The 27,982-nt window shown below is 46.7% G+C and overlaps 2 protein-coding genes across 2 annotated transcripts; both read left to right on the forward strand.

The window, feature by feature from the left end:
* The first annotated feature begins 185 nt into the window (after window positions 1-185).
* On the forward strand, window positions 186-17,773 carry LOC125756212 (77 kDa echinoderm microtubule-associated protein-like). Its single transcript, XM_049411450.1, has 10 exons — window positions 186-219; window positions 2,445-2,501; window positions 2,780-3,125; window positions 6,383-6,532; window positions 7,817-7,886; window positions 8,802-8,978; window positions 9,806-9,901; window positions 11,586-11,675; window positions 14,305-14,442; window positions 17,768-17,773. Exons 1-10 carry the CDS (start codon window positions 186-188, stop codon window positions 17,771-17,773), a joined length of 1,164 nt encoding a protein of 387 aa, XP_049267407.1.
* On the forward strand, window positions 11,575-27,967 carry LOC119376592 (echinoderm microtubule-associated protein-like CG42247; the record flags this gene model as incomplete). Its single annotated transcript, XM_037646374.2, has 6 exons — window positions 11,575-11,675; window positions 14,305-14,442; window positions 22,361-22,507; window positions 24,342-24,467; window positions 27,328-27,465; window positions 27,842-27,967. Coding segments are annotated over exons 3-6 (501 nt in total), but the record flags the coding sequence as incomplete, so codon positions are not given.
* Between the last annotated feature and the right edge of the window lie 15 nt (window positions 27,968-27,982).

Below are 27,982 nucleotides of genomic sequence, written 5' to 3' on the forward strand. Positions count from 1 at the left end.
GGACCGGCAGCCATACCGCCCACTCCCTGAAATGAATCCGCCAATCGTTACCAGCCATATCGGTCCACGTCACTTACACGTTCTGGTTATTCTAGCCAGGACATATGTTCCAATATGAGAATAAAAGTCTGGTTGTACAAGACAGACTTAAGAAAGCTGGGGAGGCCTAAACATGCAGTGGCATCATGCCGCCCGCCAAAGAAAAACTTGGGCTTGCAAGTAAGTTCTGCGGAATCGCGCAAGGTGGTAGAGGGTTGAGAAAGACACACAGGCAGCCACCCGTTCGTAGTACACGAAGCAACAAGAATACCCATGCTCAGAAAGAAAGCTTCTTAGTTGCCGGGAAATTTGTCCTGGCCCGCGGACCTTGGTTAGCTCCTGGTTGGCTCAATTGGTAGAGCGACGGCCCAGAAAGGCGCTGGTCCCGGGTTTTATCCCCGGACCAGGACGAATTTGCCGGCAACTAAGAAGCTTTCTTTCTGAGAAATCCGTATAGATTTTCTTGTGTCTTCGGGCTACGGACGGGTGGTTGTCAATTTTCCTTTCGGTTTATAGCAGCGAAGGAGAGGCAGGTACGTTAACCAAGAAATATAGCACATTGCTACCCTTTAGAAGGGAAAACGAATAAATAAGAAAAAATAAGCTCTAAAACGGCAATTTCAAGGTGGCGTCGCGACCCGCGTTTTCTTTTTGCACATTTTCTCGCTTACCATGCGTCTCGTCCCGGCAAGCGTGGTGATTTTGGGATTGTGAAAGAATAATTTACTAATATGAGAAAAGAAAATCACTTTTCCTGATGGCTGACGTTAGATTTAAGTTTCTTTGTCTTACGTTTCCTCGTTATAGTTTATTTGGCAACATTTAGGTCCCCGACCTCCTGATGATCTCAGACTTGTTAGTACCGGACGAGCATGTTAAAGTCGCAGACTTTTCATGTTTGATTATTTGTACCCACTGGAACATTACATGACGGGTGGGCATACAAATGACGGAACTGGTGGCCATGACGATGATGCTACGTAGATGCGCCACAAGATTCGACGACAAATTGAGGAGTATCGCCTGTAAGAGCAGTCATTTATTAACTCCAAAATTTTCAAGATCAAACAGTCACGAGCCCGTTTTCTTCCTGCGATGTGTTTAAGAGTGAAACTATCGGCCACTCGGCGTTATTGAAGCTGGGCACTGTCCGAAGTTAGTGTTCTAATGTTGCCCATTTGACATGTCCTTGGATACTGGCTGTTCTTGCTTTAAGATCACTTTTATTCCTTTAAAGTGACCTAGCCAATTCCGCAGGTGTTAATTGCTGGCCTGCAGTTTTCATGAATGAATGAATGAATGAATGAATGAATGAATGAATGAATGAATGAATGAATGCGCATTATTTTCGGGAATACAACAAGGACCAACTTTTGTGTTTGAACCGATGTGCAGCATTTCGCTGCATGTTGTCTCCTCTACTCCTTTTCGCAACTCAAAATGCAGACAGCGTTTGGTAAAAGGATTAACATTGCTTTTTCACGCCGTGTTTGCTTGTGCAGGCAGCGCTGAATCAGACGAGGAGAAGAGAGAGAGCGAAAGAGGCAAGAATGAATTGTTTTCGCATGTAGTGGTAGCTTAGTGCAGGAGTACTTTTTTAAGACGTAAAATGAATGTTGTGAATTTGGGAGGGCAGTGTGTGCCACGTCACGGATACTTTATGTGGCGAATGTTGCTTTCTGGGAGAGTACTCGTTGCTTTGCCATCCTGTCAAAAAATATGTGGAGGCAGTTTGCTTACTGGGTTTCGTGTTTAAATTAATTACATGCTCTAGAAGACATTATTGGAAAAGGCGAATCAACGTAGCCACTCTCCCTTTATTTAGCCTCCATGTATCGATTGAAGGGACACTGAAGTGAAAAAAAAAAACGATTTTATTCGTGCAAATAAATCACAATTTCACTACACCGAAATTACCACTCTTACCGCGAGAAGACGCTTGTTAAGAGAGTAAACGCGCAAAAATACAGGAGGTGAAGCCGCCTGGAAATTCCCGCAGCGGCTTGCCGTGACGTCATAGATTTTGACGGTGTCTACTAGGGCCTCCGTAATCGTTTGTCGCTAAAGACAATTTACATTGTGTGCTGAGGGACACAAAGTCCTCACGTAGCTATTTTCGGAAAATTTCATATAGCAAATGTGGGGAAAATACGCAAAAAGACTGAAATTCGTGGCGCCACACTAACGTTCACATGCTGAAGTTTCGCCGCGAAATTCAAACATGAAACTTTGACTTTCATTTCCTCTTCCAACAATGTAACCTGTGACGGTGAAATTAATCGTAATACAGTCCCAAATTCACATGCGTAAACTGATTCAGTGTCTCACTTGAGCGTCCCTCGAAGGTTGTTTCACGATACGAGCTTAGCAATAACTGAGAATCCGTTCTTATTCCATGTCTGCAGGCGACTTGCAATCGGAGGATGGGGACAGTGAGCCAGAAGACGGAAGTACAAAGCAAGGTTCGATTGCGAGCGTAGTTGCACGCAGTGCGTAGCTACGTAGCTTTAGTTCTCGTGAACTTTCTTCGGATGATTAGAATGTGTCTGTTTACGCGCACCGAAACTCTTTTTTTTTTTTTTGCTCCGCGCGCACGCAGCGTTCACTTAAGGCCGGTTTGCGAGTGCCGTATGAGTGTCCCTTTAGATGTATGCTTGTGCCTGAAAGAGGGTTATCGACAACCAGGAACCATTAAGGTGGCATCCAGTTAAACTTCTTCTGAACGGAACTTCCCTTGCAGGTTCACTTGCGGAGCGGGGAGATGAGCGCGCGGACACGCCGTTTCCCGAGCTTCACGGAGGCATGGACGAGGAAGTGAACGGCGATGAGTGGGAAGCGAGCGCCGAGGATTCGGCGATGGTGGCCGACCACACCGCCACGGCGGTGAACGACGTCGAGCCTCGAGGCGAGCCGCAGGCCAGTCCCGTGCACATGGAGCAAGCCGAGCTGGGCTCGCAGGCAGCCAGCGGCAGCACGGCCACTACGTCGACCAACTGGTCATCGCCCATGTCGACCGAGACGTCGTCCACGTCCAGCCACAAAACGCCCACCAGGAGGTTGGAGAGGAGGCCAGAAATATGCTGGGTGTATCCTTCTGTCGGTGATCATTTGCATGTTACAGCGCCGCAAGCACTCGGAGCCGGCAGTTGTGCCGGCAGGCTGCATTCCTATGCGGTTACGCTAAAACGGAAGTCAATCAGTCTTGGCTTGTGCAGTAATATCTCGTTACATTATGTACACTTATTTGGGAGGCAAATGTCTACTAGTGGTGAAGAAAATGGAGGTCAAACTTAAGTTTCCGTGCCCGCAGGTGTGGATCAATTTCAAACACAAAATCCCCCCTTCTCGTGCATTGGCTACGGTGTTGTGCAAGTAAGCAGGGGGTTTTGTTTCTTTTTTTTTCTGATCGGATTTAATTTCAAACGTATCTTAAGTTATCCCACGTTTTTAATAAAATTCGTTGTGACCCAACTTACTTGGATGTTGATGTTTTCCTTCTTAATCTGCGATTTAAGCGCGGCGTCCGTAAATCAGCCTGAATTCTCTGACTTGAGACAAGATAAAATATTAGGAGGAAGCACTTGAACAACAAGGAACGCTTCAGGCAACGGCTGCTTTCCCTGGCAGCCTTTATGCACCTAAGCTATCTTCTTGAGGGGCGAATAACATATGAGGGTACAAAAAAGTAAGGCGACGGAAGTGTTCAGAATTCAATAACACCTGAGAAAGAAATACTTCTTACGTTTTGCGTACAAAGAGTTCGTCTTAGCGGAAAAAGCAAGCCCAGGCAGCCATTTTTTTGCAGGGATCAGTTATGATAGGGAGGAAGACGAGCTGCAAGGACTGCGGTAAAAAAAAATGACAGAAAAAAAAAACTAATTCGGTGTGTGTCTCCTTTTTGGTTACTTTTATTTTTCCTCGCTCTCTTTTTCCTTTCCGTCCACTTTCGAAAATGCGCATGATAGTCTTCGGATTACTCGCCCTGTGGGGCCCTGGTGGCTTAGTGGCTTACGCGTCACGCTTCTAAACATTCAGCGCGAGGGTTCGATTCCCGGTCACGACTGCAATATTTCGATGGGTCGAAATGCAAAAGCGTCCGTATCTTCAGACAGCAGTTTCAATTTCTGCCACTTTCTCTTAGCACATCTTACGTTAAGTGGTTTGCCTTTCGGTACAGCTCTCTCTTTACTTCTTCCTGTAGCTCCTGTGTACTCTTTTCGAGGCTTATGTCTGCTGAATTAGATTTTTTAAGAACACTAATTTCATAGAATGTTGTGCGCCTGCTCACAAATTGCCGTTTTCATCCTACTTATTGCAGCAAACCGCGTACGAGAGGTCCAGCGCTAGTTTCGACGCTTCGTCGGCGGCCAGATTTAGCATTCACTTGGCGAATTCTTCTGAGTTTTAAATAGACCAGGAACAAGCTGCATGAGAACGTGTGTCACGGATGGATGCTGTAGAACGCAGCAGCAACAGGCAAAAACCGGGACCTAAGGCGTTCTTCTGGCAGAGCACTGCGCCGCACCGCAAAAGAATTAAGCCATTAAATGCTTCCTATATAATAAAAAAAAACTTTTGTTCGCTCAAGCGAACATTGCAAAAATTATGAAAATGACGTATACGTCCGGTGTGTTCCCTCAGCTGAATGACGACCACCGTGGGGCTTTTGTCCCGATTGTGGACCCTAGCTGGCAGAGCAGCGTTGACAGCAGCCTGCGAAGGTATGGCGGAGGGAAAGACTGAGACCACTTCCATTACATTTATTTGTTGCGTATGAGCTCTGTTGCTTTTCATTAATTCGTATTGAAGAGCTGTAGTGTTACCTAATTCGCTTTATTTTAGTGTATGCAGTGACTATGCAGTTTTATCAAATGATCAAGCTGGTTAGTAATGCGGCCGTTCAGTTGTCTCCCTACTGGTGGTTTTGAGCATACTGCCGCACCTGGGGAAAGGGAACAGTCAAGCCGCCACATAGAGTCCCTCTCATACGGTCGCTGTAAGTCGTTTATGTGCCGGTCGTGGTCGTGCAAACGTGTGTCTGCAGTAAAGGGTCAGATGCAGTTTTGCTTCTCTGTTCGCTATTAATCATACTCGTGGACTAGTTTTATTGGCAATGAAGCGAAGGCTACAGAGTCAAACTGCGTTAGTGTTACTGTTAATAAATGTAGTCCCACAATTGCGTCGTGTTTTCTACGTGAAAAAAAAAAAAGAAACTAGAGACCATTTCACTCGGTGAAGGTGGGTGAGCAGCGTAGCTGACGGGCGCGAAGTCTCCATGCATGGGCAAATGTCTAAGAGACGCGTAAGGGTAGACTGTTATTGTAAACTGCGGCCTTCGCTAGAACGCTGTTTTCGGGAGGCATCGACATTGCGTCTTTTTTCTAGCGTTCGTCAGCATCGTGAGCGGCCCCCTAAAGAGCACGTTTGCCATCACATTTTCGCAAAGCCAGAATTTTCCAGGTTTCTGAAATTCTCCATGTCGGCTTTACGTGTTGTCCCGCGGAGGGCACCACTAGTAAAGGACCGCATAACCAAGGGAAGCAGCCGCGACAGGCTCGCCGCCGCAGCGGACAATGGCGAGACGGCAATCGCTGTTGTTTGTGGACTGCGCACTGGCGTAGCCAAGGGGGAGGGAGTTATATATATATATATATATATATATATATATATATATATATATATATATATATATATATATATATATATATATATATAGCACGCATGACAATACTTTTTGGCTCCTCCGTCTCCTCGCAACCGGACCACATCGCGTTGGCGTAGCTGTGTGCAGAAGTTCCGCCCCTTTCCCTGAGTTGCCAAGACAAGTTGCCAGCGAGTATAGCGCTTACGGACTGGGCTTCTTGGATGTCGGAGCGAAAAGACAAGGACGAAGGGAAGAAACACACACACACTGGCGCTACTGACAACAAGAACGTTTACTTTCAATCACCAAGCCGACTGATATACCTATTTTTGCACATGACATCCACGTGACCACTTGCATATAACATGAAAAAAACTAACAACACAATCAACAACATGACAGGGCTGAAAACTTCCTACGACGAAATTTACCGCTTCTGGAACGCCGGCAACAAGACAGGCCTTAGCACGTGCGCAAGTAGTTTAATTCCGTTTTACTCAATGACAGTGACGTTTTGCTGAGACAACTTTCGCCGAAATAGTCCCTTCCCTTCGTCCTTGTCTTTTCGCACCCACATCCAAGAAGCATGACAGACCAACAAGCCCGCATCGCTACCCACGGACTGGGCGTTTGGCGAGTCCAGACTGCGAACACCCACCCGCTGTAAAACCAGAACCATCCTTGACATGCTTATGTCAGCCACGGCTACCAAGGCAACGGCCCATTTAACAACCTCCACGTGGTCCGCTCAGGTGAGATCCTCTACAATGTGGCGGCTCTGGCTGTCCTCTTCAACCGGTCCAAGCACCAGCAGCGCTTCTACATGGGACACTCTATGGACATCGACTGGTAACAGCCACTTACTCAAAAGCACAGAAGCCATGCCTTGCGGCCTTATAAGACGACGAGCCGAAGGACAAACGTAGATTTCGTTTCGTGGCTCATTGCTGTCAGGCTTGATAATATAGTTTGCCTGTGCTAGATGGTCGCACATAGAGAGGGGGGTTTCCAGCCGATGACGAGGTCGTCCTTGTGTCCTCGTCAGTGTAATTGCTGGAAGCCACATTTAGCTGTGTGTATCGTACCTAATTAGGGTGCATAACTTTACTTTTGAACTAGGCCAGCTTCAGTGTCGAATCTAAAATGTACTTTATATGTATTTTCTCTTGTAAATTCAAAACGCAGGCAAAGCTACAGACTACACGCAGAAAGCATTCAAGGGCACGCAACGGTAGCGGATGCGCAGCTATATCACATCACACTTTCCTCGAATTTTTTCTCCGCGTGTTGCGTTTATGAAAGAAACTTCCACTTATGAATCGCCAAAACTAGTTGTCTCACTACCTGGTCAACGCCAAGTAGTAAAACAGTTCTGTATTGTTTTGCTTGGCTAGAGTCTTTGCAAAATGTTAGTCAAAGCAAGCACTATTTTTCATAAGGTTTCTACCTTAATTACGTTCAAAATTCAGCAAATAATTATCTGCAGCCATGTCTACGTTGGCCACTGCTTCGTAATCACCGTGATCGCGCGGGTATTGCCAAATTATTTGTTTAAACTTAAGTGCAATTCAATGTGCTGGTGTTTCTTTCTCGGCTTCTGCATACATGAACTCCTTTTAAACTGTAAGAGAACGGTTTGAGCAAGCGTATCTTGCCTTTTTAACTCAGATTTTTTGTAACTAACTCGGTATTTTTAAGCTATGAACATTGTGTAACGCGGGCTGCGTTACATCGGTAATCATCAGCGGGGGAACAGTCAGCAGATGGCAGTTCACAAATTGCAGTTTGCAAGGCAAAGAACCTTTCTTACAAGTCGCCTCCGTACGCTCTTTTCTGTAACTTAAATTCGTGCACATATCGTTAAGATATACGCTTAAAAAGAGGCCGCGCGCTGCGGCTTTGAAGATACCCGTAATAACTTCGTGGACGCTTCCTTTCACCGTTGTTGCGTAACTTGGGCACGGCAATGGGCGTACGAAAGAGCCGCGAAATGAACTTCAAGACAGTGTAATTTTGGGTTTGTTGGTTCATGGTCTTGAGGTATGTAACCTTTGCGCTTTGTGTGTCGTTTCGTTCTTTATTTTGCGTTTATTCTCCCTGCGCTACGCAACCTGTGATTCTCTGATATTCCAGCATTGCGTACAATTACAACGAAGACGTCGCGGCGACGGGACAAGGCGCTGGCTTCAACCACGCACCTCCGGTAAGCTTCACCGTGAGACATCTTTGTTAGGCACTTTGAATGCACGTGAGGCACACGAAGGGACCGCTATCTGCTGAAAAACGTCGCACAAGTATTTCATTAGTTCTCAGCGGGCGCTGCGCAAAGCTGCACAAAAGGGCTAATCTTGAAGACTCTTTTCCAGAGCCCTTTGATTCACGCTGTATCTCTGGCGATGTCCACAAAAGCAAAGGCAACAGCTACGCTTCAGACTTGGGGTTGTCTGGGCAGTCGTCCATTGCCACTTGCTATAATAGCGGGACCATAGCCGCACGTGAAGCAGGTTCATGAATATGAACAGCTTTCGGTGCAATGAAAGACGCACGGACATCTGTTCGGAATATCCGCAGCGACTGCATACAGTGACCCGCCTTCGATGCCACTCTTTCATGTTATAGTGCTTGCCAATGTTAAAGAGTCTTTTTTATCAGTACCATTTTTTTTCTTTTTTGTTCATGTAATGCGAACTTTGCATAGGAGTGAAATAGAGTAGGTGGAGGCGCACTGCTTCAAAGCTCTCCAGTTATTCCCCATCTAATTTTACATACCAGCATAAGCGGCACTGCAATGCACGACTCCAATGTGTCGTGTCTAGAAAACGAATTTACCCCATTCTACAAAAAGTATTCGCATTGCTTCTTGATTTAACTGAACAGAAAGCACGCCAGCAACTAAGTTTGAACTACCAGCGCTTGTTGCGCAGATGATTTAGCAGATTTAGGCAAGCAAGAGAGGATATTCTTCACCATATGGGATGGTTATATTACCGCTTTTCACAGAAAGAAATTCACTGCACGGAATTCATGCCAATTAGAAGCAGTAGACTTGAATCCCGTAAAAAATGGTCTATTCGCGATGTGCATTTTGCCAGTTACGTTACTTCTCTATGTTTTTCAGGCTCACATTCGCATTTGGAAGACCGACACACTTGAAACGCTGGCAGTTCTTGGGGCGGGAATAATAAACGTAGGGCTGTCGTGCCTTGGATTTTCGTACCAGGTGAGATACATAAGCTTCGTCATGTTAGCGCACAAAGAACTTTGTCTGCTCAGTTTTTGTTTCACAATAAATTTTGTTGGATAATGCATGCGACGCACATCCCTTTTCATGATTCTGTATTCAAGGTTCCCCTAAACTAGAGAACTGTCCGGGCCGAGCCCGTGGGTCGGGTTCGGCAAAGCAAGCAACCGCTGATTCGGACCCAAGCCGGACCTCAGAACTTGGGGCTTGTGTCAGGCTCGGGGTGGGCCTGAGTCCAGCCCATATTAGGCCCGGTTAAACTGTTTTAGAACTCTGCAAGGTCACGTTTTGTTTGTCTTCGCCATAATTCCAGTCGTTTGCGAAAGAACAAAAAAGCCTCAACTGGAAGACGATCACCACATGCCAGTCGTAGTGTGATACAAAGGGGGTGCCTGTCTGGCCCAGGTGATCGGACGCATGAGAGAGAACATGGCCGCTTCTAAGAACCTGGATGGAGATAGCACGACACACGCAGCGAAGCCATAGCGACACACGGTGCTAGCCCGAAGTGCTGATTCTTTATAGCCAGAGCACCTTATACTATACCGTTCCACAGTAACAGATGCCCGTAATAAAATTCGGGAGAATCCATTAATTAGATGGCGGGGAACGAACGCCTGCTTCTGGAAGAGATCACTTACGCGTCGTAGCGATGGCAAACGTGGCGTTGAGAATGTTCGGAAACAAAGGCATCGTGCAGCGTGTTGAATAAGTCTTCACGGACGTGGAAACAGGCACGTCATAGGTGCTAGCGTCGGAAACTTCTCGTAGGGTGCCAGGAACAGTGTGAACCAAAGCGTCGCCCCTGCGGGACCAGTGGCGCCTGCCAGTGGTGCCAGCGAATGGCACCCGAACTTATTCGCCTTTCCTCGTCGCTGCAGCTTTTCGGCATCCAGACCCTGATCCTCCACACTAATATACTCGGCAGCCAAACAATCGTTTCCTCGCACTCGGCGTTAGAAACATGTGGACCTCAGGTGCGCATACCATTAAAAAAGCGTCAAAGCCGGGAATAAAGGTAAATACCGAGCGCTGACATCGTTTGGTCAGATTAAGGAAACTGCCGCGGTCGTTGAAAAAATTATTCTTAAAAAAAAGACCGGCGAATATTAATGCTATGTCATTATCTCTTCCAGGAATGCTACTAAAACATTTAGAAATGTTCAAGGTGAAAAGTTGGGCGAGTTGGTGTTGGTTCATGATAAAAATCATGATATCATGATAGAAATGTTCACTGCATTTATTCGTCTTTGTACAGTCCAAGAACTTTTCCATGTTGAAGATGTCAAGTCACTTCACTGCTGTCCTCAAAATATCTATCCATGCCTTGTGTCGAAGAAAAAAATGCGCAGCTGCAGTAGTGGCGAAAAGCTGAAACCATCAGCGGAGCTAATGTTCGACCTAGCTAAGTTTTGCTAGTAATGCCAAGTTTTTGCTAATAGCGCTAAGTATGGCTAGACATGGCTAGGCTGTCGCGTGACGACCTGTTACGTGATGCTGTGATTTTAATCACGTGGCTAGCTGTTACGTGGTTTTTGGTGGGAACATGTCACGTGACTAGCTACTCCGCGATGTTGCGTGATTTTTGCCACGTGACTAAATGTTACGTGATTTTTAGTCACGTGACTAATGTGGCGTGATGCTACGTGATTTTTAGTCTTGCGAGTAATGTGAGGTTACATGATTCTAGTCACGTGACTAGTTACATCATGGCACATAAATTTTAGTCATGTGAGTGTTGTCACCGGATTTTAGTCACGTGACTGGTTGTTACGTGATGTTACGTGATTTCAGTCACGTGACTAGATGTTACGTGGTTTTAGTCACGTCACTAGTAATTACGTGGTTGTAGTCAGGTGACTAGTTATTATGTGATGTTACATGATTTTTAGTCGCGTGACTAGTTGTTACGTGATGTTACGCTAGTTCAGTCACTGTACTAGTTGTTACGAGACGTTACGTGATCTTTCGTCACGTAAGAGACTCGCCCATCATAGTTTTTGTATTCCACGCCGGACAAAACGGCGCACGTGTTGCGGGAGCGAAGCAGATGATGAAGAGGACGAAGCGAGCATGGTTCACGATGACGACAATTCCTGTTCGCACTACCCGGCACAACGAAAAGCTTAAAGAGCTCCGCTTTTAAAACTTTCATAAAATGTTTGCATTTTTTCTCTGTTAGTATTCCAACAGCCAGATCAAAAAGAATGAACAAAATCAGACAAAGCTGGTAAGGAAAGAGAGAGGCTGACACAGCCTGCACGAGTTGTTGCCACAATTTGCTGCGTTTACGAGGCAGTCCTTCCATCATTTAACGGGGGCTACAGTACCAGACACTTTTGGGCCACGTTCTTGCTTATGGAGCCTATGGGCATATGTAGGAAAATTCAACTAGTTGGTTTGGATTGAGTTCTTACAAACAGCGTGGAAGGCCTTAGAAAATGGAATATAAGTGACGATGCAAAATAACCTCGTTGTGTCGTACGTCGTGATTTGTCCCTTTTCCTAAGACGTTATAATCTTGCCTGTTTCGTAATACAGATTTCTCATGTTCTAATTTAGGTGGATCAGATATCTTGTGCTGGTGTAGATATACTTCTGCAGTATCAGTTATGCATAAGTGTGTGCCTTATTCTGCGGTAAATTTACGTCTTCTCTTAGGGCACGCTCTTAGTTGCTGTGGACTCTAGCCACGACCACGAGCTCTCCTTGTGGGACTGGCAGAAAAACGAGATCCTTGGCAGAGCTGTTGTAAGTTCCTCATCTGCTCGATTTGTTTTTCTTATTTCAGTGAACGAGGTATACCGTGCACATGTATTATTGTTAATAAATGTCACAAACGAGCGCGTCCATAAAGCGCGCGCGCGGCCGCTTTCAAACAGCAGCGGGATGGAACGGCGCGAGCCGCTCGCCCAGGAAGCGCGAACGACGAAAAAACAAGTATCAAAAGATGCCGACGCTCCGCATCCTCCTCGCCCACTAGCAGTCTCAGATCAAACGCCCGGCAAAGCCTCGATTTTTCTAGAGGGAAGGGATGACGCATCGACGAGCGACGCTGCCGCGATTCGAACCTACGAGAAAGCTCTCGCCCTTTTCCTAGCCTTGGCTGTACTCCACGCCGAAGTACCCTCCCGACGCTTCTGGAAACCGGGGGAGAAGGGATAAAAGCGTGCCACGACGACCAGTCATTCAGTGAGTGAGTGAGTGAGTGAGTGAGTGAGTGAGTGAGTGAGTGAGTGAGTGAGTGAGTGAGTCGGCCCGGAGATCGTGAAGTTATGCTGAGTGTGGCTGCGTCAAAGAAGACGTGTTTATGATGTTGTGCGGTCAGTCGATCGTCGATCTGGAAGAATCCGATGACGACACCGTGTGAGCCGTGACAAGTAACGAGGACGGTTGAACTACGACGATCAACGCTGGAGCTGGCGTGTGTTTCCTAGAAGAGAAGCATTCAAGTACTGTCCAATAATTGTGGACTGGATACGCCGTTGTATATTCAGGACTTTAACTGTCCTTGAATAGTTGTAATGCATGAGATTGCATTTGTAGCGTGTGATCTGTTTGTTTAGTTACCTTTGTGTTAACACCGTCTGAGTTATATTGTGAAGCTGTAACTGGTACCAGTTGAATGTGCATGTGTTTGTGATATTTGTATTGCCATAACTGAGAATATATTTCGTTTGTGTTATCGAATCTCGGCGCTGACTCGGTCTTTGGACCACAACCGGCGTTCGCTGGCGCACTAAAAGGACCAACTCTAAATTGTCCGCACTTTCGTGGTGCGTTTCGGGGGGCCGATACGTCCGCCCTTGGAATCAGCCCGGCGATTGCCATCCCCATTAACGGGATCAGTGACAAAAAAAAAAAAAGAAATTTCCCATCTGAAGTGACTCTGCGCTTAGTGTTAAAACAAGTAAACAGCAAGTTTTCAAATTTATTCTCTGAAAGGAGTAAAAAGGAAGAAAGTCTGTGGAACTTAATGCTACGCGAGACGTTCTGCGGACTTTTGATTTTACAGCATCGCTTGAGCCTCTGAGAATGCTTAACGTGCAGGTCAATGTCAGGCGAGGAATGTGTAACACGAGGTGCCTAGAAGGTGCCTTAATGAGAGATTACGCGAGCACTGCTACAGCGCAAGAAAGAAACCGTCAGCCGGAGCTTTTCGGGCGGCGCACTGCGCATGTTGTGGTTGCATCTGTATAGCTGCATTGTAATCGGCCGTTCTCGCAATCGGCTAACACGCGAAATAAAAGAAGCTGAAGCCATAGCTGAATTAGGAAGCACGTGTATACCTCGCCTTCAGTTTCTTTGTCGGGAAAAGAGATGATGTGCCTTGGATTACGAACACGTGATAGATGAGTCGTGCGTATATAAGAAGCAGTTTGAAGGTCATGAAATGTCTGGCACCTACCTGTCTCTTCGTGTGTGTCGTGGTTATTATACGCGTCGCGCTAATACATGCTGCAGTTATGAAACACCAACTCGCCCGAACAGCAACCTTTCCGACGGGTGTTCTGCAGCTACTAATATTGGGCTATATGTTTATGTAGTACGCCGTTCACGAGCCATGCCGAAATGCAAACATCAAACCAGGCAGATGGTTAGGTGAGAGGTTGCCGTTGCAGTGTCTTAGGGTTGCGAAATTGGGCTGTTAAGTACGAGGTCGCGGGTTCGATGCCATGATTCGATAAGGGCGGGATACCCTTACCCCCGCCTCCCAAAACAAACAAGCAAGCAAAGAAAGCACAGCAAAGCAAAGCGAAAATGCACTGACGTAGGTGCGCTTCAAAGAATCCCAGCTGAATAAATTAACCCGGAGTCCTCCTCTACGGCGTGCTTCATAAAGGCGTCGCGATTACTTTGTGCGCGATGTAATAGGAAAATCGATTCGAAAAAGTGTTCGCGAAACGAAGGTGAATTACTATCGCCACTCTAGATAATGTGTTTCTTTGGTAATATCTCGAATTTGAACGGTACCCTTCCCCATTTTAACGCGGGAAAAACTGAATTTCACCGGCATTCCAAGTCATCGAAGTTTGTTGAGGGACGTTTTAAACTAAAGCCCTATCCTAGCAGTCAAGACAGAGACGTCCTCTGCAGTTCCGTCCAGATACCTCAATCAATCTACGAAACGTGCTTCAAGATAAATAGGAGATACATTCGAACTGACAATGCATGTCTTGTTGACAAGCAATCGCTCCTTGAACAACGTGCACGCACATGCAGACATCTGGGGACGGCCCCCATAGCGTTACACTGGTGCTTACTTTCTATACCGCATAGCGCATGGCTGCATGGCTCTGTGATAATGTGCATAACACCCATCCATTTGCTTACTCGACTCGAGTGTTTATTCTTGCCGGTGTGCCCATTTCGGCCTCAGGCAAATCCAGCTCCCGTTCTGGGCTGCCACTTCCCGCCGTCTGAGAACGAGCTGTTCCTGACGTTCGGCGTGCAGCATCTGTGCTTCTGGAGGAAGGGAAAAGAGAACTACCTCGACCGTCTGGACGCCATCACCGCTGTGAGTACTCTCTTCAAGTAGAATGGAGTACTACCCCCCATGTCGACTTCGTTACTATTCAGCGTGTCAGGGTTAGTAGAGGTTACTACTTGCGTACGTGAAGGGTTAGTTAACATTACTACCTCTACTCGCCGTAGTATACGCTGCAATCGTGCCAGTCTTATGGAAAATTTAAACAAACTATCGTCTTGTTGATTATGTTGGAATAATAGTTTTGTGACTCGTTCTTAAAGGGGCGCTGCAACACTTTTCCAGGTAATCGTCGAATGGCTTCATTAAAAGAGCTTACTGCCCCAGGAATCGATTGTGTCCGTTCGTCAGCGCGCGTAATAACCTTGAGCACGTTCTCTTCTTTTCTTTCTCTTCGAACCCGCGGCTTACTTTCAGTGTGATCGTGAGGGCGAGCGCGGCGGCATCCCGCGGCAGCAGCGGTAACTATGCAGCTCACGATGCTCAAGTCAACCAATGGCCGCAGACTTTGGGTTTATGGCGTGGTCATTTGGGTTTATGGCTTCATTCGTCGAGAGAAGAGGGAACAATTTCCAGCTGACTTTGCGAATTCATTGTAAATATCAGGCCGCGTGCTGCGCTATGTTTGGCTCACGTGTTCTCAGGAGCCTCGACTACCGATATGCAGCGTTATCTGACCATGTTGAAAAAGTGTTGCAGGGCCTCTTTAAGAAGCGCGAAAAACACGGGGACGAAGTGCCTGTCCTGTGTGTATCTCTACTTCGTCCCCGTGTTTTTCCCACTTCTTAAAGGCCAACTCCGGTGATTTCTCGAGATCAATGGATTTCAATAAAATTCGCTGGGTACGTTCCTTACCACGCTCCCGTCGTTTATGCCAAATTACAGGATGGCCAGATACGCAGATTCATTAAAATGAATTTTATTGATTGCTCCTACTCCCTCCACCTTGCTTCCCAGAATTATTGGCAATATTGTGAGCGTGACGTCATTTTTGGAAAACCGGAAGTGACGGAACCGAGGTGCCACTACAGCGTCTGGTATCCAGCGCTTGGTTGGCTGGGCGTGCGAATTTCAGTTCCTTGTGGGCGTGCGTGCGATGGGTCGCAAGTGGTGCTGCCTTGTGGGCTGCACACAATTCCTCGTCACGAAACACTCGCACGTCTGATACTCCGCGCCTTTATATTAGAGTGTTTTAGCTAGCAGGCCCGGTTTACCGCACGGAAAGTGCGGTAATACGGTACCGGCTGAAGAATTCCATGCGTTACGGAAACACTTTCCGTAACGTATACAGGGTGCACAGTGCACTCTTTCCATAGCAATATTAAAACGCTTTAGTTAGTCCACAAACTTCTCAGCGATAGCATTCTATCCGATCGCGGCCCCACAAACTTGAGCCGCCGGGACAAGTAGCGCCATCTGGCGGTGGAATGCGCAACCAGGCAAGCAAATAACTGAACAGGTGTGTTCTATTTCATCGAAGATGAATGGCGATTTTAGTTGGCCTCCAAATGCGTCCGAATCGCAGCTGTCATTTTCCGGCAGCTCCGAGGAGTTTGTGCACGTAGCACGGTCAGTCATAGATATGGTACGGCTGTTGCGATGGGGTGCCCTTTCCCCTGAGCGTCTGCTCTTCGCCGCTTTCGCAGCTTTCATACTACGCGCTGGCGGGACCAGCATGCCTTGCACGATTTACGGTTTTCGCCGACTCATACGTCACGCGAAGACAGTACTGCTCGGTTGGGTTTTGGTTTCGGTGTAGAGCTTTTTCGCTTATTTAAAATTATTGTCCGATTTTCCGAGTATTTCTCCGAGTATCGTATTTTTCGTATTCCGAGTATTTCTCCGAGTATTTCTCCGAGAATTTTCCGAGTATTGGACCCGTGACAGGAGCGTCTCAGGAACATGAAAGCGCCATTACTTTGACATGGTCAAAAATCGCCGGAGTTGGCCTTTAAAGAGTCCCTGCAACACCTTTTCAACATGGTCAGAAAACGCTGCCTATCGGTAGTCGAGGCTCCTGAGAACACGCGAGCGAAGCATTATAGCGCAGCACGCGGCCTGGGATTTACAATAAATTCTCAAAGTCAGCTAAAAATCGCTTGCTCTTCTCTTCACAAATGATGCTGTTTACTCAAAATCACTGCTTCATTGACTCAAGTTCCACGCCATTTGCTCATCTGAACATGGCGCGCTCGGTAGTTACTGAGGCCGCCACTGGCCCGCGCACACTGCGCGCGGGCATCAAGGCACCCTAGCGCACACTTTAGCGCACACGCGCAATCGCACTGAAAGTACGCCGCGCGTTCAAAAAAAAAAAAAAAAGTGCTCAAGGTCGCGAGGCGCGCGTGACGTACCTTCTCCCCCTGTGCCACGCCTACCCGCTTAGCTTCCAGCGCTTTCGTCGAGCCGAGAAAGAGAGGAAGCAATTACAGCGTGCGACAAATCTTTGCAACTCCGCTCGTACTGGACGGATTCTACAAATTTTTGCGGCAGTCGATTCGTGAGGAAATTAGCTCCTCTAATGAAACCATTCCATGGCTACTTGGCAAAGTGTTGCAGGGCCCCTTTAAGCATGAACAGACACCAACTAGGCCATATGGTGTTTTTGTGACTCGTCATGTCACACGTATATGCATGTAGCAAGGTATCAGAATCTGGGTCTAAAACATCTATTATATGTCTTAGCTCATGGCATGGTCACCGGTGCAACGTACGCTATCCCAAAGTAGAGTTATATATTGCCTTAATGTTCCTATTAGACCAAGGGTTTTAAACACGCGGCCCGCGAACCGTTCGCTATCGGCCCGACCCGCACATGACTGTCTGGGTGTCCTGTCTGAGCATTTGAAGACCGAATCGGAAAGTGCCATATGTGTTGCAGTTGTAATAAACGAGCACCAATGTTGCAGTTTCACGTGTGTGGAGAGAGAGAGAGAGAGAGAAATACCACTTATTTGCGCCAGTCGCAACCATGGCGGCGAGTGGCCATGGCTCGCCGCCATGGCTGCGACCGGCGCTGACTAACACTCCTAGGTTTAAATGCACATATATGCCCCATAAAGTGGACGGGAGGATGACCGCCGTCGTAGCTCAGTGGTAAGCATCGGACGCGTTATTTGAAGGTCGCAGGTTCGGTCCCTGCCGGCGGCAAGTTATCTTTTCGTCCACTTTACTTTCTTCGCACTTTTTCCTAATTACAACGAATAACATCCCCCATACTTTCTTTGGCATTATTGTCTATTAGTTTTCATTAATATTGCGTATAACTAGAAACGAGCCCTTCAAAGTCATTCTTTCCTTTATAACATGCGTAGTTCGGCATGAGTTTTAAATTGCTCACTTTATTTCGCCTCAGGATTAGCCGACAGTATATTTTAACTTAAAGAATCAAATATAACGTTAAAGTAACGTTACATTTAAAACACATTCCTATGCTCGAAGTGGAGCTCGTTCAAGGAACTTAACCCGTTCCACGAATGGGAGGGAACGAGCTTTGTGATACACTCTAAGAAAAAAAAAAGTCAAAAGAGGGTTATGGCCGCATGATCGGGTGTCCATTTGACCCTTTTTGGAAAGTAATTGAAGAGAAGGAGAGAGCATTTCGGCTGGAGTCACGAAACTCTCCTGGAGCGCGTTTCGATTGGTTTCCGTCATGAAGTCGCCGTCGTATACGCCATACGTACCGCGCGTTTGCCGTTCGGCGCCGTTCATGGAGCGGTGGCTCGCTTCAGTGATGTTCCATCCTACGCCGAAAAATTCCCATTTCGAGGCATGAAAATTCCCTAGTTCGGGCATTTTCCCTGCACACTTCGAAAAAAAAAATCCCTGCATATTTCCCTGCACTATGATAGTAATGTGCACGAAGTGCGAAAACACGCGCGCGCACATATATAATGGATGCGTGTGACATGTTTACGTCTATTCAAATCATCACTAGTGCCTGCATTCCTGCACAGCACAAAAGCATGGCCTTAGTAATCTTATGTTGCCTGTATATACGTGGGTTTTGAGTCGAACACCCGGAGTGAACAGGAAATATTTCCATATAATTATCGTAAACAGGTTTTAAGGGCGGTGCCTTTCCGTGCTGCATAGGCCAGAACCGATTGCAGAAATTGATGAAGTAGCCCAAAAGAGACACAAGCTCGCCTACATAAAATGATGCGTACACACCCAGTGCTTGTGTTTGCCTCAGTTTTATATGTGCGTGAATGTGTCTTTCTTGTGCTACTTCATCAATACCATGGCTCACGAACGAGCCCATTATTACATATTAAGCAATTGCAAAAGCCGAAAGCGCACTGTGACTGCCATGTTTTTGACATATTACGCGAAATAACCATTGCTGAAATTCCCTTCAATATCGCAGATATTCCCTTTACCTTTCGATCAAAATGACGGCTGAAGATTCTCCGAAAAAGGGGACATTCCCTGCACGGAACATCACTGGCTCGCCTCGCTCGCCGACGGAGCCAGCCGGGCTGGCGCCGCGCCTCGGCCTCCTCTCTGTCTGCTCGGTGTTTTGGAATGCGTTGCGTCGGATGCGCGGGTTGCGTCAGCTGCCTGTCGTGCAGTTTTGTGTTCGACAAAAATGCGCATCTTCGGTGGCGTTGACGCCAGGTTACGTGGTCGAAGTCACGCTTGGAGGGCGGAATATTCATGGAGATGCGGACGCGGACAACGTGCGCCCGTTAACGGTGAGTGTACTGCTTTCGTAGGTACTAATTATACAGCTTTAGCTGGGCGTCTGCAGCAGCTTCGCGGAAGTTATCTGCCAGCCATTTCCAGCAGCAGCCTGCGTCCGCGGGGCTGTTGCGGATGCCCAACTAAAGCGGTCAGTTAACGGGTTGACACCGTTATGCGCGTTGCTGTACAAGCTCCCATAAAATGAGCGATGCAAACAATTATCAAGGGTCATTTTTGCTGATCGCACATTGTGTCTGCATTGTTGAAGGTGCAAGATGTCGTGTTGAGATGCGCTTTAGTCTACTTCATAACCACATTTCCATCAACCTTGAGTGTGCAGCGTGCTTCCGCGCGTGGGCACGTGAAAAAAAGCCCGTCTACAGAACGCTTAGACGCACTATATAGTATGGTTTTTCTTGGCTTAAAGACGGTAGTTCTAGGTGCAGATATAGTAGGATGCTTCCAGCACGTACGCGTTAGTCACTTAAGTTGGACACGCCTCGCCGGTAAGGCGAAAAGGCTAGAAACATTCGACGGCGCGCGTTGTTGCGGCCGCCGCCGTGCACTTTTTCCTTCGTTTTTGTTTGCTGTTTTCGTGGTTTGCCAACATCTGCGATGACGCTATAACATAATGAAGTGAGTGTACGTGATTGTGGGAGTTATGTGCGCTAATTCTAGCATATGACATGTCTGATCTCGACGTAGACGGCGTCCGTGCGCACTGGGTGTCGTTCGGGCGCTCGTACTCGAATATGTTTGCTGAGTATTTAAGGATGAATTACGTTTGTAAAACATGCGGTCATAACCGCTCACTGCGTGCCCCTTACTGCCGGAGGATGTGCTTGGGTGTCGGAATATGCTGGCGCAAAGCCGTGCTTATTCTGAAACCAAATTTTGAAGCGATTTCTCAGAAAAGAAGTGCTTTCATTCGCGCATAGCCAGTGCCTATTGCGAAACGATGTTCCCGCTGCCTTTTACCTGAGAATTTGTTTTCGTTGGAAAGTTATTTCGAACGAAACACTTCTGTGAGATGTGTGTACAATAACGGTTTGTTGAACAAAGGGTGGTTTTAAACACAAATAAGCAGTGTGTATGTTTTGGTTATTCCCAGAATCCCAGATCACTTCTCCCGCCTCTTCACTCCAGTTGTCAGCCACACTCGGGAAAACGAAGGTGTCGCTTCGTCTGGCGCCTCACCGCTCGTGATGGGAAAATCAACAGCGGCGTTCGGTCTGTCAACCGAACGAGGCAGTCGGTCCTACATTTCCTTTGGTTGGACAAGACGACGTAGGAAAACAGGTGAGTGGCACCAACGCAAAGGAGCTTAAACCAATTTCGTTTGTTGTTTAAAAGAGGCTCACATGATCTTGTGCTGCAAGTTTGTCGCCTAGTGACGTGTTACAAACGCTACTATTTTTGCAAGTTGTGTTTTACACGATAACGGCAAAAAACTTGGTTCCTTACCATGCCTGTTTGCATTTGTTGTTTTGTTGTGAGCCTTCATTATGTCCGTGTGAGCTACTTATTGTGTAGATTTGCAAACTTTTACTGCAATTTCATTTTCTCATCATAATATCACCTCTTGCTTTTCAGATACCGTTTTTATGGTGCTCACGCTGAACAGGAGCGACAGCCTAGCAAGTCACAAGTCTGATGCCTCCAGCCATCACCGCTTTTTCATTTATTCTTAATCATAAGGAATAAAGATTGAAACATGATGCCGATTTCTGCCGTTTATTTTGCACCATATGACACTATGCACATCAGTCACACATTTTAGTTGGCTATACTCATACAAGCATGTAAATGAGGAATACCTAAACTTCTTAACTGAAAATCACAGACCATCTTTTCGCGGTTTCTACATTACTTTGCTGTGAAAGGTGTGTTGTTTTGACGAGCTTTATTCAAATAATGCTAAAATTGAACTGTTCTTTTTTTTGCAGTCGCTGGGCAGAACGGCAGGTATTATTGGACTTGAAAATGAATACTTCACTATTTTCAACAGTAGTCGCGCAAAAGTAGAGCGAGGGTCAAATGAGTAGCCTAAAATAGTTGTGGAGTCGCTTGACGCTTTGGTGTAGGTCACTTGACCCCCATAGGAGTGTTACCGGCAAGAGTCGTCTGGCTCCCTATAAGTGGTAACGTGATCCTTCGGATAAGAGTCCTTCCACTCTTCCTAGAGGGTCAGGGAACTCTCCTAGAGCGTGCCGGCACTGGCCCACGAAGAGAGTCACCGTGACTCTTTAAAGAGAGTCGTATACGTGGCAAGTCAGAACTCTCCGAAAAGAGTCACGTATACGCTTTTTTTTCTTAGTGTAGCACAACACTACTCGAGTCTGATTCGCGAGAGCGTCCACTGCATCCTGCACTTTGATCGCTAGCGACAGAGGAAGTTGGTGCAACAAAATTTCTTGAAACATAATAGAAACCGTGTGGTGCCTCGCAGACGCCGTCAGAAAATTGCGGGGTATGCCTGGAGCTTTCTAAGGATGTGAGAGCGAAAGCGTAGATGGACCCGTAGCCACGTGGAGTGAAGCTCTAAGCACACGCGACAACGCATAGGCACCGCACAATGGAGTTTTCTCAAAGCGACAGCAGCGCCAGAACCCACGGCCTAGCGAGCAGAAGCAGCCAAGTTGGGTCCAGCGCCGACGAGAATTAACGCGACTCGCACGTGTCCCCCCGTCGGTGTGGAGCACGCGTCTCACCCTTACTGCGTTGCTGCTCACGCGAACGACCCAAAGACGAAGTGGACAAAGTGAACGCGCAGTTAGTACTGGACTGTACTGGAAAAACTTTATTTTGTTAATTTTTTTTTCATTCAAGCGAATGCCGCAAGGACCAAGTGGACGAAGTACAGAGGCGCAGCTCGCGCGCTTTATTTATTTTTTGCGTGTTTTCTGAATTTCTTCTCGCGGCAAGGGTTAGCCTTTGGCATTGTGAAAAGGCAGTTCACTAGCACATACGTAAGAAATCGTTTTTCTCTCTCCCTTTTAAGCTTCTGTGCGAAGCTGAAAACTGTTCGGCGAGTAGCTGCGTGCATTCAAGTTTCGGGCACCCCATTATTCACTGAAAATACGCCAACGCACGCGTAACATTTCCGTATTTATTATATGTGAGCTGGTGAGCGTGCCGGTTGCAAATATTAGCGCTAATTTTGCACAGTGGAAACAATTTCAGGAAATGATAAGACGCTCGCGTTGGCTGTATATTATAACAGCACTCTGTGCCGTGAAACAACAATTTCTGCCTCGCACAGGAACATGCGCCGAAGACAATCACAGCCGTCGACTTCATGGGCAGCGCAGGCTTCGTGACCGGCGACGATGCGGGCTACGTCACCGTCTGGTCGGCCTCCAAGGAAGGCAGTTACTTCTTCATCAGCAAGGAATTCAGGGCGCACGAGGTCAGAGCACGGTCGCGGTGCACTGGTTGTCACGTGTCAGCCAATTCCTGTTCGCCAGTACGGGTGCATAAAGCAAACGTAGCAGTACTTGCTGTTTGGCTAGTTGTGCATATTCACTATCAATAGTAGACTTGGGCACCAAAAACCCGATCACACAAGACCACATACACGGGACGGCAGAGCCTGTGCTTTTGTGTAATCGTGTTTTTGGCGCCAAAGTCTGCTATTGAAAACGTGCTTATGTCACTTGCATAGCGCTGCGGCAGCGGGTAATTAGGCCATGCACATTGAACTTCGCGCGAATAATGGGAAAATGGTGCTTTAAATGATGAATCTTCACTTGTCGTTTCCGCGCACGTCACGTGTTCGCCTTTCGCACAATCTTTAAATTCGCACGTCATTTACAATTGTCTCTCGAATGCCAGCTTTTTGTTGTTTTTTTATTGACACGATGTAAGGAGATGTTGGCGCGCAAATAAAGCGCCGGCTACTGTTTAGCTCTTAGAGGTGTCGAACATACAGCATATAGGGTCCAAAATGTCCAAGCATAACAAATCCGCAACATATACAATATACAGCTTACTATAACAGTCAAGACATAGCCTAACAGTCAAATAACATATTCAACATTCACACATATGTATATACACGCTGGTGCAAAAAATAAGTTGAACAACCGTTACATACATAACCAAGTCAAAAATAGTCAACAGTCGCACAAATAGACACTGTGACGTTAAAACAAAACAAAGCCTAAGTGCGCTAGTAATGGCCAAGAATGCCACTGTATTCAAGAAAAATTTCCAATGCTTTTAAAGCGCACTTCTGCAAACCTCTTGTTGGGCACGGGCCCAAAAGTTTCCTTAAACTTAGTGGTCTGCGGTCTAATGCCGTTAACAGTGACTTCAGTTGGCGTCTTGGTGTGTCGTGGTGTGGGCATTCTAGGAGGTGAACGAATCTTCATGCACGAATCCACAATCACATTCAGGAGTTTCATCGCGGCCAATTCCGTGTCAAAAATGCTTGGTGTAGGCAGTTCCAAGCCTTAGTCGGCGAGTAAGGATTTCCACACTTCTGTCTAAAGATAATATAATTTCAAATTGAATAAGTGGATCTATATGATATAAATCAGAGCTTTTAGGATTTTGGTCAAACCACGTATTTCTGCACTTAAAATTGCCCTTAAAATGCTGCGCAATTCATTTTGCGATATTGGAATAGAAACCATATCATCTTTATGGTGTGCTTGTCTTGCTGCTTCATCAGCTGCCGTGTTGCCAGGAATGTTGCAGTGTCCCGATATCCACTGGAACATTATTTCATGATGCCTTTGATTTGCCTTTCTGAGTTCTTTAAGTGTCTCGTAGATTAGACTATCATTTATTGTTTTGCATTTTGTGCTACAGTGTGATATTAGAGCCGTCTGTGAATCACTGAAAACTACTTATTTTTGAGCATCTCTTACAGAATTTGTAAATTTTATAGCACTTAGGATAGCGAATAGTTCAGCTGTTGTAGACAATGTCACGCGAGATAACTTAAATGAATCTTGTACATTGAGGTGTGGTACAATAAATGCTGAAGCTGATGTAAAACTTGCGCGTAACGTTTTTACGTCCTTCTAGCCTTCCCCGAAAGTCTTCTTGTAAAATTTCGTACGATAAAACCGTTTTTTATAGCAGATGCAAGCCACTCGCGACGTTTGATACGTAGACGGCTTGGCAAATTGAAGTCTCGAATGAAATGGTGTGTAAGTTATTCCACACCGAATCGTTCCCACTGTGACTTCATTTGCTGTATGTTATTTCACGTTTTTTTTTTGTCTTTATCTCAGAACGACGTGAACGTCCTCCTGTTTCTGCCGCACAATCTGTTAATATCAGCGTCGGCTGTAGACAGAGAAGATCAGATCAAGGCGTGGGATGCCGACAAGAAGTTCCAGAAGCTTGGCGTAACATCGGTAAGTATATGCGAAAAGCTACTCTCTCATGTCCTTTCGAAAGTATGCGGTGGATCATCGTACAATGGCACTTTACCACGTAACAGCGATTCTGGTCGTCAATGCACTTGCTGTTTAGCAATGCACTCCCCTCCGTAAAGAACACGACTTTCAATAAAAGAAAACCACGTATGCATAGCGGCCTATACATGCAGGATGTCCCGGCGGCTCTCAAATTGCACTTACTGCGGGATAAACGTCAATTGGAGTTCCTCATCGCATAAACTGTTTTTGATGCCAATAAATCAGAGCGGGTTCCTCGACGCGCCCATCGACGCGTTCCTTTTTACCATGTATACCATTTGTCGGCAGAGGATTTCGGGGCGACGAAATTCTTGGCCGGCGAACTTCAGCCCTCTCATCATATGTCCCTCTCATTGGATGAACCAACTTTGTTGCTTTGAGGTGCTCCGGGTTCGACGCCCGCTCAGCAATAATAATTATTCATTCGCGCAAGTGTACAGTGTCTATCACTGTGATGTGATGGATAATCGAATAAAGGTGCCCTAACATTAACAGATCAGAAGACAGTAGGATTTATGCGTGTAGCTGGTATTATAATTGGTATCAAGTAAAATGAGCGGACCTCGGCTGGCGACGCAATGCGTAGGATAGTTAGAGCAACGGAGTGGATAGCAAGGTAAGGGAACAGAAGATGAGGACGGCAGCGGGTCAGTTGGAAAGATTAAATTAATATGCGAGTCAGCTCGCGCAGTGCAGGACACATTAGAGATCATTGGGAGAGGGCTTCGTCCCGCAGCGGACATGAAAGTAGGCTGAGGATGACGAGGATGATGTCATTAAAGCGGTTAACTTAATTTAATTTCTCCATATTACTAGGGTCCATCCATACTTCTATACTGGTCGTGAAACACCTGCGTGACGCTGTGGGAGAGCTTCGTGTATACTCCAAGAAAAAAAAAACAATAGAAAGATTACCCCATACTCTTTTTGGTGAGTCGTCCTGCCTCCTTTATGCGAGTCCTTTTTCGCGCGCTATGGCAGTTGCTGCCTTGAAGAAGACCACTTGTCGCAACGTTGGCTCCAGCGACACTTCGCGTTCCAAGAATTTTTCACCTTTTGTCATGGGAGCATTACATAAGAAGTGTGTGCATATATGTACATTGTACATTAATTATAAACCACAAATAACGGCACACACCAACAATATGAAGCCCGCACCTCCACCAAATGTTGTACGGCGATTTATTGTCAGGCGCCTTCCGCAATCGCTGATCTCCCACAGAGCGACAGACTCGTCTTAAATACAGTAAATAATCCCATAGAGTGCATAGAAATAGCACAAATGACGAATGGGACATGCGGTTTACTTTTATTCTAAAATAATGATAACTTACTTTTTATATCAAGGCGCGCAGGTTAGGGCCTCGACATAGTGTGATAGGTTATTTCAATACTTGTGCATGGTCGTGGCCATGTGGGGCCTACCAGAGCATTGCACATAACTATGTCATCAGGAGCATCTTATACAGCTGCACGGGAGACATAACGTTCTCTCGTGACCACATGGATCATCGTTTATTAGCGAATGCCTACTAGCAGATCTTTATCCGGCCCAACCGGCTGTAGCAATACTGCAACTCGGCCTGGTTGGAACATATTCATCTTAACAATTTCGCGCAAGCACACGGAGACAAAGAGGGGATAAACGTGCTCGTACTTGTGTATCTCCTTTTTGTCTCCGTGTGCTTGCGCGAATTCGTTAAGATGAACCGGCTGCATAGAAACTTCTCTTGGAGGTAATACGCCTGTGTGCAGGGGCGTATACGTTAAAGGGGCCCTGCAGCAGTTTTTGAGCATCCGGGTCAGAAAACGCTGCCGATCGGTAGTCGAGGCTCCTGAGAACATGTGAGCCAGACATTGTGGCACAGCATGCGGCCTGGAGTTTACAAGTAATTCTTGAAGTCATCTAGAAATCGCTCGCTCTTCGATCGACAAATGATGTCATAAACCCAAATGAGCGCGCCATAAACCCAAAGTCCACGACCATTGGCTAATTTGAGCATCGTGTGCTGCATAGGCACCGCGGCCGCTGCGGGATGGCGCGACGTGGCCGCGCGCTCTGGCGATTACATTGAAAGAAAGCCGCGTGCTAGAAGAAGAAAAAAAAACGAAACGAAAGTGCTCATGGTCATGACGCTCGCGTGACGTAACTTTTATCCCCCGTGCCATCCCTCCCTGCATAGCTTCCAGCGCGCTTACAGCTCGCGACAGATCCTTGTAACTACGCTCGTAGTTGACGGATTCTAACATTTTTTTGCGGCAGTCGATTCGCGAGGCAATAAACTGCTGTAATGAAGCAATTTGATGATTACTTGGAAAGGTGCTGCAGGGTCCGTTTAAGCATGCGTTCTACTTTCTTTAGAAGTGATGCATTTCCGGAAGAAAAAAACTGGTAGACAACAGAATCAATGGACTGAGATGGAATGAAGCCAATGTGGCTGTTATAACTGCGGATAAACCAACATTAGCCAACACATTAGCCATCATTAGCCAACGATGGTACTAAATAAGGTAGCTGAGCCGGTTAGGACTGATAATCGCGGGCGAGGTCATACCCCGTTACCAGGATAAAAATTGACTTCAAAAGAAACTAACACTATGCAACGGGCTATGATTGTTCAACCACAGTATTTCTACAAGCATTGGCCAGCTTTGACAACAGTGGTGGCTAATGTAGGATGGCCATCGGCTGCTGCAACACATTGTCTTCAGTCAGTCTCAGTCCAACGTTCTACGCATGCATATTTTAATTGCGAGGGCTGTTTAGCGAAAGAAGGAGTTGCTCTTCGTTCGACAGCTGCCGAAGGGGACGGGCGGCGTGCATGCCATGTGCCAACACTTGCCAAATGCTGCCGACGAGAACGTCTTCGTAGGGACCACGCACAACCTCATCATGGAGGGCTCCTTCAAGAGGAAGTTTCGGCCCGTCATACAGGTGAGTGCGGAGCCTCGTGCGCCACCGATGGCTCAGTGCTCGTCCACATAAGAACGAACACAAGGTTAGCGGTGTTAGAAAGCTTATATCACACAAATTATTCCAAGGAAACAATTGTACGGGCCATTAAAAAAAGAAAAAAAAACAAAACGTGTGTCCCACATTTTTATGTCACTTGCCACGACAATTTGTTCAAACTCATTGTTGTGAGCCAAGATTTCGTTCAGGTGATGCGTACAGCAATAAAATTCCTGCGCCACGCTAACAACTCCATTACGGTTTCTGTGTAACTGCGTTGCGTACATTATCGTTCTTGCGCTAATGTTTGTCTGCTCTGAAAAGCTGAATTTCGGCCTGTCCGTCTTGTGCATTTCAGAGCCACTGTCGCGAAACGGTGAGCGTTGTGGTATCTCCGACTGAAAACGTCTTCTTCACCGTTGGCCGAGACAGGGCGGTCTGCCGTTGGAACATCTCTAGCCTTGTCTGGATGACGCCGGTCGAGGTACGTGGACATAGG

This window comes from Rhipicephalus sanguineus, unplaced genomic scaffold, assembly GCF_013339695.2.
Source record: "Rhipicephalus sanguineus isolate Rsan-2018 unplaced genomic scaffold, BIME_Rsan_1.4 Seq162, whole genome shotgun sequence".
NCBI lineage: Eukaryota > Metazoa > Arthropoda > Arachnida > Ixodida > Ixodidae > Rhipicephalus > Rhipicephalus sanguineus.